This window comes from Bubalus kerabau, chromosome 19, assembly GCF_029407905.1.
Source record: "Bubalus kerabau isolate K-KA32 ecotype Philippines breed swamp buffalo chromosome 19, PCC_UOA_SB_1v2, whole genome shotgun sequence".
Classification (NCBI taxonomy): domain Eukaryota; kingdom Metazoa; phylum Chordata; class Mammalia; order Artiodactyla; family Bovidae; genus Bubalus; species Bubalus kerabau.
This window is the reverse complement of record NC_073642.1, coordinates 28,714,416-28,728,963: the sequence shown is the minus strand read 5'-3', so window position 1 is coordinate 28,728,963 and position 14,548 is coordinate 28,714,416. Positions and strand designations below refer to the sequence as shown.

The 14,548-nt window shown below is 54.1% G+C and overlaps 2 protein-coding genes across 3 annotated transcripts in view; one reads left to right on the top strand and one right to left on the bottom strand.

The window, feature by feature from the left end:
• The window catches only part of ENTREP2 (endosomal transmembrane epsin interactor 2), a 238,824-nt gene extending 230,602 nt beyond the window's left edge, over positions 1-8,222 (top strand). For both annotated transcript variants that reach the window (XM_055555846.1, XM_055555845.1), the window contains 3 exons: positions 5,060-5,278; positions 6,704-6,778; positions 7,838-8,222. In XM_055555846.1, the coding sequence (XP_055411821.1) occupies positions 5,060-5,278; positions 6,704-6,778; positions 7,838-8,157 (614 nt within the window). In that variant the 3' untranslated portion in view covers positions 8,158-8,222. The remainder of the gene's footprint in view (positions 1-5,059; positions 5,279-6,703; positions 6,779-7,837) is intronic.
• A 3,732-nt stretch (positions 8,223-11,954) lies between these two features.
• The window catches only part of APBA2 (amyloid beta precursor protein binding family A member 2), a 46,519-nt gene continuing 43,925 nt past the window's right edge, over positions 11,955-14,548 (bottom strand). Inside the window, exon 11 of the mRNA XM_055555786.1 lies at positions 11,955-13,068. Coding sequence (XP_055411761.1) covers positions 12,997-13,068 — 72 coding nt within the window. The 3' untranslated portion in view covers positions 11,955-12,996. The remainder of the gene's footprint in view (positions 13,069-14,548) is intronic.

The following is a 14,548-nucleotide window of genomic DNA, read 5'->3' as shown; positions in this document are numbered from 1 at the left end:
TCTTGTCGTCTGTCGTCCCCTACTCCTTCTGCCTTCAATCTTTCCCAGCATCAGGGTCTTTTCCAACAGGCCGGCTCTTCGCATCACGTGGCCAAGGGATTGGAGCTTCAGCTTCAGCATCAGTCCTTCCAATGAATATGCAGGATTGATTTCCTTTAGGATTGACTGGTTTGATCTCCTTGAGTCCAAGGGACTCTCACGAGTCTTCTCCAACACCATAGTTGAAAAGCATCAGTCCTTCAGTGCTCAGCCTTCTTCACAGTCCAACTCTCACATCCATACATGACTACTGGAAAAATCATAGCTTTGACTGTACAGACCTTTGTCAGAAAAGTGGTATCTCTGCTTTTGAGTACACTGTCAAGGTTTGTCATAGCTTTTCTTCCAAGGAGCAAGAGTCTTTTCATAGCCAATCAGTTCACCTGTATCTTGTTGGGATCTTGATAGGAATCACATTAAACCTGTGCAGCTATTCGAACAGAATCACTGTCTTTTTTTTTTTTTTTTTACAATATTGTGTTAATTTCTGCTGCACAGCAAAGTGACTCTGTTATACATATACACACATTCTTTTTTCATATTCTTTTCCATGTGGTTTATCCAGGATAATGAATATAGGTCCCTGTGTCATACATTAGAACCTTCTTGTTTGTCCAGTCTCTACATACTAGTTTGCATCTGCTAATCCCAAACTCCCAGTCCTTCCCACCTCTGACTCTCTCTCCCCCTTGGCAACCACAAGTCTGATCTCTGTATCTGAGTCTGCTCCTGTTGTGTAGAATAAGTTCATTTGTTCAGTATTTTAGGGAATCACCATCTTTCTAAAGCTGAATCTTCCAAGGCAGGAACACAGTCTGTCTATGTGGATTTCACTGTGGTTTCACAGTATCATTTTCACCTACGGATCCTGGGCAGGTTTTGTTGGTGTGCGTGTTACATGTTTCATTTTCTCTGGAGAAACTGTCATCGGCACTGGATTTACACCTTTGGTTTCCGCATGTTCACGGTCAGTATGTGTGACTGACTATGACTCAGGGGATTCACTCATGCGTTCACCTCAAATCGGACAACCTTGCTGAACGCATTTATTGCATGCGTGCATGCTAAGTCGCTTCAGTCTTGTCCGACTCTTTGTGACCCTATGGACTATAGCCCACCAGGCTCCTGTGTCCATGGAATTCTCCAGACAAGAATACTGGAGTGGGTTGCCATTTCCTTCTCCAGGGGATCTTCCTGACCCAGCGATCAAACCCATGTCTCTTGCACTGCAGGCAGGTTCTTTACCTTCTGAGCCACCTGGGAAGCCCAAAGATACAGTCACACGACACAAGCCAAGGAGTTGAGGGCGGTGTGCAGAAATGAGAGTTACCAGCCTTGGACCATGAGTTTTTCCTGCAATGTTGTTCTAGTTTTATCAGGTTTCTATTAATGACATATATTCAGAGATAAGTCACATTTGTCTCTCTGTGACTGCATGTCCTTGAGGAACTCAATCACTGGACTTTCACTGACATTGAGAAACTTGGGATCAATTTTGTGTGCATATGTCCCATCTCATCAAATTATATACATTAAATATATACAGGGCTTTTGCATACAAATTACACCCCAATAAAGCAGTAAAAGAGAAGGGGGAATTGGGATCAGAGTCCACAGGAATGAATACTATTCAAAAGACTTTTAACACTCTGCTGGGTAATCTTGAAAAGACTTTATAGTACTTATGACGACAATGTCTAGGTCTAAACTTTTCTAATGAAACAGGAAAGTGTTCTTTCTTTCCTACATTTATACACTTGATTTTGGGCCCTTCCCAATTATTTCCTTGGGATAAATTCCAGCGAGGAAAACTGCCAAGTCCAGGGGAACATGGACTTGGGGGTATTGACCACACTGTGTCCTGGAAACGTTTTATTACAAGTTCATGTTCCCACCAAGGGTGCTTGTTACAAACCCCACCCCACCCCCACCCCCCAGACATTGTCACTCCTGGGGACCTTAACCACTCTTAAAGGTGAACTTGACACTCACACAGGATTGGGTTTCTATACCTTTTTACATGTTTATTATCAACTTGTAGGTCTGTTTGGGGGTCCATTTTTTTCTCTAGAAGTTTTTTTTTTTAGATTTATAAGAAAAATTGGAGAAGGAATTGGCATCCCACTCCAGTATTCCTTCCCGTGAAATCCCATGGACAGAGGAGCCTGGCATAGAGTTCATATTCATGGTTTTCCATATTCCTGTTCATGGAGTCGCAGAGTCAGATACAACTTAGCAACTAAACAACAATCAGATCAGATCAGATCAGTTGCTCAGTCTTGTCCGACTCTTTGCGACCCCATGAATCGCAGCACGCCAGGCCTCCCTGCCCATCACCAACTCCCGGAGTTCACTGAGACTCACATCCATCGAGCCAGAGATGCCATCCAGCCATCTCATCCTCTGTCGTCCCCTTCTCCTCCTGCCCCCAATCCCTCCCAGCATCAGAGTCTTTTCCGATGAGTCAACTCTTCACATGAGGTGGCCAAAGTACTGGAGTTTCAGCTTTAGCATCATTCCTTCCAAAGAAATCCCAGGGCTGATCTCCTTCAGAATGGACTGGTTGGATCTCCTTGCAGTCCAAGGGACTCTCAAGAGTCATATCCAACACCACAGTTCAAAAGCATCAATTCTTCGGCACTCAGCCTTCTTCACAGTCCAACTCTCACATCCATACATGACCACAGGAAAAACCATAGCCTTGACTAGACGAACCTTTGTTGGCAAAGTAATGTCTCTGCTTTTGAATGTGCTATCTAGGTTGGCAGAAGATATTAAGAAGAGATGGCAAGAATACACAGAAGAACTGTACAAAAAAGATCTTCACGACCCAGATAATCACAATGGTGTGATCACTGACCTAGAGCCAGACATCCTGGAATGTGAAGTCAAGTGGGCCTTAGAAAACATCACTACGAACAAAGCTAGTGGAGGTGATGGAATTCCAGTTGAACTATTCCAAATCCTGAAAGATGATGCTGTGAAAGTGCTGCACTCAATATGCCAGCAAATTTGGAAAACTCAGCAGTGACCACAGGACTGGAAAAGGTCAGTTTTCATTTCAAACCCAAAGAAAGGCAATGCCAAAGAATGCTCAAACTATTGCACAATTGCACTCATCTCACACGCTAGTAAAGTAATGCTCAAAATTCTCCAAGCAGGCTTTAGCAATATGTGAACCGTGAACTTCCTGATGTTCGAGCTGGTTTTAGAAAAGGCAGAGGAACCAGAGATCAAATTGCCAACATCCACTGGATCATGGAAAAAGCAAGAGAGTTCCAGAAAAACATCTATTTCTGCTTTATTGACTATGCCAAAGCCTTTGACTGTGTGGATCACAATAAACTGGAAAATTCTGAAAGAGATGGGAATACCAGACCACCTGACCTGCCTCTTGAGAAATTTGTATGCAGGTCAGGAAGCAACAGTTAGAACTGGACATGGAACAACAGACTGGTTCCAAATAGGAAAAGGAGTTCGTCAAGGCTGTATATTGTCACCCTGTTTATTTAACTTATATGCAGAGTACATCATGAGAAACACTGGACTGGAAGAAACACAAGCTGGAATCAAGATTGCCGGGAGAAATATTAATAACCTCAGATAACAACAAATAAGAAAAATATTTGCTAAATAGAGAAGTGAGGAAATGTGTAAGAGCGACAGTTTTCCTGTTTATGACAGGCTTGCTTCCCCCGTTCAGGCTTTGTTTCCAAAGCCTGTTAACGAGGCCTTCACCATACACAAGTTTGCCATTCCTTCTGTTGTCAAATGTATCAGGCTTTTCCTTTATGGTTTCTATCAATATCATATTTATAAAATCTTTCTCCACCCCATGGCTGCAGGTTTATTCTCACATAATTTCTTCTTACAGTATCTTAAAGAAGGAAAGTGTTAATGATCCTGAAGATTTTTTTTTTTTTTTTTTGCATGTAATCTGTGAGATCTGGCTTATCTTTGTTTTTCCAAATGGACAGATGGGACTGATGGTTTCAAACCACCTCTTGGGCGGCAGCAGTGGAGAGCGGGGCAGGGGGGTGGCTGAGCGCAGGTGCTGCTGGACAGGGTCGCTTCAGCCAGCTCCCACTTGGCCGCTTGTCACCTCTTTCCCACCGTCTCTCAGCTGCGTATCTTTGTCCAGGGACTGCGGGTGACTGGGTGGGCCCTGGGCACAGGATGTGCATGGATGTGGGGCACTTGGGACCTCTGGGAATAGAGAGGCTCCCCCAGCACCCACAGGAAGGAGAGGAAAGAATGACCCCAAAGCTTCCTCTCACCTCCCTGCAGGAGTTCGAGCTGCTGTCTTTCTTATCACATGTCCCCCAGGTGGGCCACTCAACTTGAACATCTACTTCAGTCAGGAGGCAGGGCAGTGAGGTGGTACTCAGGCCTTGGTGTGCATACAGGTCTGCTGGGGACCCTGTTTAGATGGATCCTGATCCAGTCCCGCCTCAGGGCCACCTGTGGAGAAGCAAGGGGTGGGGCCCAGCCTGAGCAGCAGTTCTCACACCTGGGGCGTCAGGGCAGCTTGTTCAATACCTGGTGCCAGGCCACCTCCAGAGTGGTCAGGGCTGGGCTAACCCCCTGCCTGATGAGGGGCTGCACTCTGGGCCTGTGTGGGGGCAGACAGGTTCTCTGACCCACTGGGACCTGGCTGGGGGTGCTAGGGTCCCTCAAGCCCCCACCTCTCTCTGCACAGGCCCTGCCCTTGGAGCAAGAGACCCTTCCTGTGCACCTTCCTGTGCTTCAGACTCCCCGCCCCAGGATGCCCTGGATGGGAGGTGCAGCTGGTTTCTGACTTGGAATCTCTTGTGGAGCCCATGACCCTCCTGGAGTGATTCTGGTCCCCCTCCTTTCCACACAAAGCACTATCAGCCTCACACAATGACAGGGTTTTATCCAGGCTTGGAGTTTGGAGGGTGGGCTGCACCTGCCCCCTGGGAGGACTCTGGAGGATGCCCTCCCTCATGGTGGGGGGCTCGGTGGTCACCAGCACTAACTCGGGTCCCTTTCTTTGCAGCACTGGCCGACAGCTCCAGCCTCCTGGCCTCCGAGGGCAGCGCTGCTCCTGGCCTGAGCCACCTGTCACCCGACGACCCCACGGGCACCCCACTACCTATCCCGCATCCCCACCACACGTCCCCTGAGGGCCCCCACAAGGGCACACGGGTGCGGCCACGTCCCAGGCGCATGGCCCGCTCCATCAGTGACCCCACTTCATGCACGTCCAGGGCGACAGGTACAGCGGCCCCAGCCCCTCTGTCCACATGGGCAATGTGAACTTGATGTCCGAAGCCTGGAAGGGGGATGGCCAGCCTGCAACTTCTGCTGTGCTCCGACTGAGCTTGCTGCTAAGTCAGGGAGGAGGGCAGGCGGACGGAGGTTTGGGGAGATGACAGCCTTCTGGGCAGGTCTGCCAGCCTTGGCGTTAACCTGCAAGCTTCACACCAGCTCTGGGGCCCGTGAGGCCTCGGGTCAGGCAGAGCCCACAGTCTGTATCCGTCTCAGCCTGGGTGACTCCCCCGCCAGGACCAGCCTGGGTTACACACTTGTGGGAAGCGCCTGTGTCTACTGAGGGATCTGGTGGGACAAGGAGCCACGTAAGACCTGGCTGCATCTCAGTGACACCGCTGGACAGGGGTTGTCTGCCAGCCGATGCCACCCCCTGCAGACACATCATGGGCATGCTGGGTCAGGTCAGCATTGTCCACGTGACATTAGGCGCCCCCAGGATGGGAGACCTGGCCCCAGGGTCCTGCACCTTGCAGTCCAACAGCATGCCCTAGGGGGTCTCATACATCCTGAAGTTGGAGGACCCCCACATCCTCCTGGGTCTGTGCCACTAAAAGTTGGGGGGCCCTTGACCACAAGTACCATCGCTGTGGGGACTTGTCCATACAGTGAAAGAAGTCAGAGGAGACCAGTGGCGCCTGGACCAGTCAATGGTCTTGTCCAGCTGAACCCCAGGTGGATTAGATCCCATCCTGCCCCCAGGAGAACCCCATCCCTGCATGGAGCCGGTGTCCACCCAGGTCACTGCCTGAGGTGCCCCACTGGAAAGTACAGGCTGTGCCTCTGCCGCTTCTGGTCAGCACCCCTCCCATCCCTCCTGCACCCCCGGCCAGCTCACCCACCACCTCCCCCAGAACCTTCTCCTGAGGATGCACCAGCTGCTCACGTGCTCCTGGCTCAGATGTTTCTAAGACCCTTAGGGCTACCACCACCCAATTGGGGTCCCTGCTCCTCACCCCTCCAGTGAAGCTCATGCTCTGCAAACCCTGACATGTTAGGGATGGATCTAAAGAGCAGTGATGGCTTGCTTACAAGCTGTCACCCCTGTGACTGCCTCTCCATGCTGTCACCTCTGACAGTTACTGTTTTGTTCATCAAAAGCACGTGCCTCCCAGGCGCCTGGACCCCCAGATGTGGATGGGGATTGGGATGAAGGGCTCTGGGCTTGTCAGTGGTGCCGGCTGGCTGCCCTTTGCTGAGGCTGTGCTGAGGAAGTGACAGGCCAGGGGACCTCCTCCCCCGGGTTATATTCAGGGGTCTCCACTGCTGGCCTTACGTCTGATGTCCATCTTAGACACAGGAGGGTCACTACAATATTATCGGGAATTCCTTCCCCCTGGGCTATGTATTAACTGAACTCTTTCTGGTTAAGGTGATGCCTCTTCACACACCCCATCCTGCAGCCAGGACCTCGAAGCAGGACTGTCCCGAGCAGCACTGGGGACTGGTGAGACACCCCTTTTCTGAAACCCTTTGATAATTTCTGCACAGGGGGCGGAAGTACCAGTGGTCCTCAGCTGCCTTGTGTCTAAACCCAACCAGCCCCTCCCAGAGTGGTCCAGGCATGTAGAAGACCCAGCCCTCTGGGTTTGGAAGATGGGCTGCCCTCCACCATTCCCCACTCTCTTGGTGGGCTGTATTAGAGGCTACACCTGATTTATCACTGGTTTTACTGTATTTATGAGTTTCTATTTGGAGGGGAGAGGCGCCCACCCCCCATGTGTGAGTCTTGTACAGTTTCTCATGCTTCATTACCAGGATTGCTCACTGCCACAAAACACACCCCAGACCACCCAGAATGTGTTCTCTTGTGTGACCTGCAACATAGATGGGGCAGGCCAGGCCTTAGGCTGGTCCTTGGCAACTCATCACAGCTGACCGCCTGGAGCTGGGTTCCTTGACGGGGTTCTTTCTGTGGGTCATCCAGAGAGACCACGACCCTGCTAGGAGCTGGTGTCATTTCCCTGCCCTTGGCATGGGGGCCCTGGGCCCTGGGCTGGCTGCCTCGAGAGGCATGGCTGCTGTCTGTCCTTGACATGGGGAGGGAATCTCACTGCCCTCTGCCACCCTCTGCTCTGCTCTCCAGGCAGATGTGTGTCCAGATGCCGTCCAGCCCTCAAGGGCAAAGGTCATAGAGCTGGGGAAGGCTGAGAAGGGGCATCACACCCCATCCCCCCAACACACACAATGCTTGCGAATTCCAGCAGAGAACTGAGACCCCTGCCCAGCCCCTATCTCGCCAGCAAGCTTTGAATCCCACCCTCCCATCCCCAGCCCTTCAGCTCCAGGAGGCTGCAGCCCCTCTAGGTTAACGCAGGCTGTACTCAGGGGTGCGAGGGGCCAGGCACAGAGGGACACAGGAAGTGAGGGCCAGGCTGGGAGACAGGAATCTGGGCAGAGAGTTTGTCCAAATCATTCCTGTGTTTGCTTTTCAAGGAATTCCTGGACGGCTGCCTTCTGTTTTGTGTCCGTTGTTCTCAGATTGTGTCTTTCCCCCAATTTTCAGCGACCCTGTCTCACTCAATCACGGCCGCCTGCGCCTGTCGGCACCAGCTCTCACCCAGGGAATCAGACGCCTGGAAAGCAGAGCCACGGTCAACGCCAGAGGCCTTACAGACAGTTTCCAAAGAGCGGCTGCGCTCCTTAGTGGACAGCAAGGCCTTTGAGGACGCCAGGGTCTTGGTGGCCAAGTTCTTGGAGCACTCGAGCAGCTCCCTGCCCATGGAGGTGAGGCACGTGGTGGGCTCTGCCCACTCAGCTGTGCCCCCTGAGGAGTGCCTCATGGAGGAGGCTGTCCTCAGCACCCATGTCCTGGGCCAGCTGTGACAGCGCCTCCGTCTGGGCGTGGACACAGATGCGGATGAACTGGTGCCTGAGTCCCCACAGGGGCACCAGGCCTGTGGGGAGAGGCTGCGATCCAGGGTGGCTCAGGCAGGAAACAGCTGCTCTGCCCTGGACGAGAACCCCGTCTACTGTTCTCTGGGGGTGACACTTCCTACCTAGCCCAGTGACACAGCAGACGACTCTCCCGTGTCCCTTGTGAATCCTTGGTGCTGTCAGGCAGATGGCGCCTTGAACGAGCTGAGCAACAGGAATCCAGTGACAGGGTCGTGCATCTAGCTGAACTGAAGTATCTTCAAGGTTGGGGCTGTGGAGGAGCAGGATCCTCCCCACCCCTGACTTAATTTAGTGTTTAAGCGGGTCAAGCAGGGCATTAGGCAGTGAGTCCATTTTCCCTTGTGGTTTGTATCCACGATCTACCCGGTCTCAGATGCTGATTGTTAAGGAAATTAAGTAATTCTAGCCCAGATGGCATCCTGGGCTCAGCCATCTGCCCGAAGGGCAACACGGCCACCACATCTGGTGAACACATACACAATGAGGGACACCCCAGTGGCCCAGCCACCCTGGGGGACAGATGGCTGGGACTAGGGGCTCTGAGAGACCCCCATCACCTTGTCTCCTTGGCAACCCCTCCCTGCTCCACCCACCACCAACCAGAGCATCTTCCCTGCTTCCTCTCTGGCAGCTTCTTCGCTGTCTTTTTAACCCGCTCGGCACAGAGCACTTTGTCCTGGAACAGCAAGCCCCTGTGGATGCCCCCAGGGTTCTCCTGCATCCACCTTGGCCAGACTGGCCTCAAGGGATCTCATGTCCCAGAGCAGCCCCTTCCCCAGCTGAGCAGCGGCTGCATCTGCTTTGGAAGATGCGGGCTGTCCATCCCTTTCCATAAACCCCACCCTGAGTGTGCAAAAGCCTCCTTGGGGGCCCTGGATCTTCGTGCCACGCCCCCAGACCCCTAGCTCTGGTGACCTCAGCAGCAGCTACTTCCCAATCATGGCCCCAAGGCAGCACCATCCTCAACTTTCTGCAGCCACAGTGTCATCCTGGACTGGCTGGTGGCTCCTGTGAGACAAGACAGCTGAATCCCACAGTCCTCAACCCACAGGCCCAACACGGGGAGTGTGGGGGTTGGGCCAGGTAGGTGCCCACCACTGCCAGGGGTCCAGCAGCCTGGGCCAGTGTGCTGGGGTGTGTCAGGGAGTGGGGAGAGGGTGGCTGGGAGAGTGTTTCCAGCCCAGACACCCAGAGGAGCCCCTGGACCCCAAGGTAGGAAGCCCAGGTGACGGTCAGCTGTGAACACTTTGTTTCAGTCACATTATCATTGATCACCGCCTCCCAGAGGTAAGAACTGGACCAATATCTACTCAGGCCTCTGATGACAGCCGGAACTTCTCCACTCGAGACATCCCAGAGATGAATTTATGAGCACTTTATCCAGACTGTAAAATGAAAATCTCTTAATTTTTCTCAGCTGAGGGCTTTTGAAGTCCCCAAAGCCACTCTCTGTAGGTAAAGTAAATTGATAGTTTTTCCAAGGGGCCTCCCCTGAGCCTCCAGCCTGCACCTCTTCATCTGGGCCTCTGTGGGGTGGCAGCCAGAGCTTTGCAGGCTGCAGGCGGCTCACCTGGGTGGGCAGGGGGGCCCACGTCAGGCTTGGGGGCTCACACAGTGGATTCCTAGGCTAAACCTGCAGTCTCAGATGTGGCTGTCGCTCGAGTGAGGCCTGACCTTGTGGGCGTTGGAACTGTCACTGAGCAGCCGGACAGATGACCCCCTAGGAGGCCTTGCCTGGTGCTCCATGTCCTCTGCATCACCTCCCTGCACGGGGACACATCTCCTGCCACTGGACACCTGACGCAGCCTGTGCCTCCACCTGGGTGCAGGTGGGCACTCTGGCCCAAAGCCCTTCATCTAGGTGTTCTCAGTGCTCAGTCCTCAGACACGTTCTCACACTCAGTGTTTCTGGATGAGGACTCTGCATTGAGTCCTGCTCCACTGGACTAGCACCTCCTGAGGGCCTGGCAACCACGTGGGCTCCCACAGGGCCTGGCTCCCAGCTTCCAGGAAAGGTCCCAGGAAGAGAGCAGTGCCTGGCAGCGGGCTGGGGCCCCAGCACCTTCAACCCCACTCTACTCAGTGACATCCAGGAACCAGGGTCCCTGCATCGAGCACCCTGAGCCCCAGGCCATGTGGGTGCCTGGCCACAGGGAAAGCTGGTTCCCCCGTCACTTTTGCACCCGCGCCCACTCAGCCCTGTGCTGCCTGCCCTGGTTAACTGCCAATAGGAGAGCCGCCAGGGGCTATGGTGGAAGCCGAAGCACAGGATGCCCCCTGCATGGGGTCTGGTGCCTTTGCTCCCTTGACTCCCCGTCCTTCCCCAGAGGGCCGGCTTACCTCGGAGTCAGAGCCTGTCAGGACACTGCCATCAGACCCCCCACCCCCAGGCACCACAGGGATGCTGAGATGGGGGCATGCTGGACCCTAAATCTTCGTCAAACAGCAGGGACTTTTTCCGTCCCCAGGGACCACAGGGATGCTGAGATGGAGGCATGCTGGACTCCAAATCTTTGTCAAACATCGGGGAGCTTTCCTTTCCAAGGACTTATGGGCCCCTTCAGCTGGCAACAGTGATACAAATTAAATTCTTGTAACAAACCATGGAAAAGAAATCTCATTTTAAATGGATGTTTTTCTCCCCTTGGCTGTACCAATCCACAGATGCTGCTATGAAGGCAGAATTTATAGGAAATTGTTTTCAAGCCTGTTTGTACAACTGGCAGGCTGTATTTGATGTACCTCAAGGTGTTTTCATAATGATCAGTGTTTTAATAAAAGCTATTTCTGGCCTCTGTGTCTCTGAGGTCTGACTAGGACAGACAGACTCTGAGAACCATGTGTCACTGCTGGTGACCAGGTTCTGAGCCAGGGTCAGGCTGGACAGCCAGGAAGGGAGTGTGATCACCCCTGGCCCCCTGACATGCATTTCCTAACATGCTTCTAGAGACAGGGACAAGACAGGTGCCTAGACACAGGTAGGTCCCACAGATGCCGGCCTCTAGCTGTCCCTCCGTGGGATGCACCCTGGCTTCTGGGAGGGATTGAAGCTGGCTTAAAGCCCTCTTTAATTTTGTTTTTAATGTGTTACTGTTTGATGGGGCACCTGTCCCCATGTCATTTGCTAGCCACGGGCTTCCCCACTGTAGCCTGTTCACCTACCTCATCCAGGGCACTGCAGAGCCAGCCCCCTGGCCCCCCTGAGCTGAGGCCTCTGCCCTCCAGCTCTCACTGATAGTGTGGTCCGGCCCTGGTTATTAGCTCACAGCATGGAGCCAGGATCCCAGCCAGAGAAGGGGCCCTGCTTGTCCAGTGTCCCCGGCTAACATGCTGGACACAAACCAGTGCTTCTGACCAAATCCCAGGCTCACCCCGCCTTCCCATGCCACAGGACAATGACCACGAAGTGCAGTCAGTGATGGTCAGTCCTGTTGTTACGCTAGATGGGTTGCAGAGTGGCTGCAGGCAAGGAGCCAGTGCTGCGAGTGGGCCAGCTTCCTTTTCTATCCACGCACATGCCTCTACAGAGGCAATTCCAATCTAAGCCAGGAGAAGCCCAAGACCCCCCATCCCTGCTCTCCCTTGACCAATTCATGCCCAAAGGCCTCACACCCAGCGAGAAGACCCCCTTCCAGAGCTGGACAGAGAGGCACAGAGTCAAAGGGAAGCTAGGCGGCTGCGTCCCTGTCAACAAACCAACCGCAGGACAGCTTTCCATCGTGACCTCAGGTTTATTAGTGGTATTAGCGAGTCTTCCCAAGGTCGGCGGCATGCAACACACAGGTCACCCTCGTCCAGTGGTCCTAGAGCTTAGTTACCGCATGGTAAGGCTTCTTAAGTCACAGTGTTTTCTTCAAGGCCTGGGCCCAAGAGAGAGACTTCCAGACAGAACAACATCGGTGATCGCTGAGCTCTGCGGGCAGGGCTAGACTACGCTGCACTTGATCTACACACAAGGAACGCTGCCGCTATCAGCGAAGAGACCAGACGTGGGGCCCCAGGGACCACAAGTGTCCGGTGTGGGTCTGGTGTCCGAGGCGAGAGCGCATGTGTGGATGCGTGGATGCAGAGATTGTGATGAGGCAGCTGGCCCACAGAGGCGGGAGGTTGCCCAGAGGCGTCCAGGGACCAGTGGACAGGTGAGCATGGACAGCAGGTGTGGTCACAGATCGTCGGAAAAGCCTACTGTCTGAAGAGCGGCTTGTTGTCGGATAAGGGTCAAAACGGTGATATTGTCTAAGTGTGGAGTCTTGAGGTTGTGGACATCACCCTTTATGTAACTCGGGGACGTCTCCTTTCTCAGAAACATGATCACCCGGCTTCAGTGACCGGTCACATCCTGAGAGCTGGCCGCCCATGCTCGGCCGTTGGGCACCCTCCTTGCAGGAGCCTGAGCCCCTGCAGAGGGTGGGGGCACTGCCGCTGCCCCCCACCCTGAGCTCGCTGTCCCCCCCGGGGCTTCCTGCGCAGCTGTGGCCAGAGGTCCCCACGTCCGCCCTGCACACTGGCTCCGCACCACACGGAAGTACAGACAAGCCCTCGCCCATCGCGGTGAGAAAACTCGGGATGCGGCAAAACACTGGACTGTTCTACAGAGACTGCTTCCTGGGATCCTCCTTGAATTCAGACATACCCCTTTTAGTCCAAAAAATAAAAGTGGGTGATGAGGGCATGCCCTTCAGCAGAGCTGGTGTCCTCGGGTGCGCTGTGGGGTCAGGGGTCAGGTCCTGGGTCTGGCTCCCGCTCATCAGGGTGCAGGCAGGCAGCCTAGATGTACAGCGGGGTCTCCTGGCCTGTGAGCAGTCTGAACATGGCGGCAGGCATGGTCTTCATGTGGATCTGCCGATGAGAGAGAGAGGTGGGGGGCTGACCCGGCCCTCCCTGCCTCCACGTCTCCCTCCCCTCCACGCACCCCCAAAAACAAGCATCGCAAGGCCAGTGATGCCCAAGCATCCTGAGCACGTCCTGTGTAAATTGCCAGCGGCCAAGGAAAGGAAGAATGGCCCGCCTGAGGTCACCACCCCAGATGGCGACTCAGAAAGCGTTTACTGCCCCTGCAGACGATGATCTGGGCTCCCTTCCGGGTCTTTAGAGGGTTTTCCATGAGGTCAAGGGCTGGTCTTCCCTTCACCTCAACCTGACACCGGCTGGGTGAAAAGCTGGACTTTGCCCATGGGAAGGGCAGGCCAGGGTGCCCAGACCTTCTTAGAAACTGCAAGGGGTGAGTTTTGCCTCAGCAGAAGAACCAGAGGCTCACACAGACAGAGCGCGTGTGCTGGGGGCAGGAACCTGGCCTCAGTCGCTGGCACCAAGGAGGCTGGGCCACCTATAACACACAGACGGCTGCCCAGGGAGGCCCACTGTGCGGGGCACATACCCCAACTCCCGCCAAGGCTCCGGGCTCTGCTCCTGCTTCCTCTGAGCATCCTGCTCCCCAAGCCAGCCCGGACCCGGCCGTACTCAGGCCCCTGTGGGTGGCTGTGGCTCTAAGGGCCGGGCTGGCAGACCTCCAGGAGAAGGGCCAGGGGTGCAGTCCACCCCTAGGTTGGGCAAACAGCTCTCAGGCCTCATCTGAGTGACCCTGACAGGCCAACCTGGCTGATAGGTTTTCTGACTATAGCCTCCCACCGGCATCCTCAGCACTAGGATCTGTGTGATCCAATTAGCTGTTCCTTCTTTTGTCATCCTGTGAGGGTTTTTCCCATCAGAAGGTTCATTCTCTGTATTTCCTCAATCAGAAACCCACCCCCACGGCCCAGCAGAACACCAGCTCTAGCTGATCAGCAGCTCATTTCCCAAACATGTTCAGCAATGATGGGAAACGCAGACTCCACTGTCACTCCCAGAGCCAGCCAGTCCAGCACGAGGTCCACCCAGGCTGAAGGGCTTCCTGCCCCGGCCCACATTCCAGCATCCCTGATAACCATCACCTTGGGTCTGGAGAGGCAAAAGCGTTTCTCCAGCTGCCTATCCCACCCCCACACCTGCTCCCCGACCTGCTCCCCACCCCCCACTCTCCCACACTACTGATTCCCTGAGAAGCATAAGGCTGATGGCTGCCCCCAAGCATCTACGTAGGAAAATTGGATTCTACTTTCTCCGAAGCCATTTGTAAAAGGCGGCCAGCGATGCCTACCTGGCCCCTCCTTCCTAAGATTCAGCATACGCCCCTACTTGGGAAGGGTAACTACCCCCCACCCCAAGCCTTGTGTGCCTAGTTCCTCAGTCATGTTCAACTCTTCATGACCTCATGGTCTGTAGCCCATCAGGCTCCTCTGTCCATTGGATTCTCCAAGCAAGAATACTGGAGTGCGTTGCC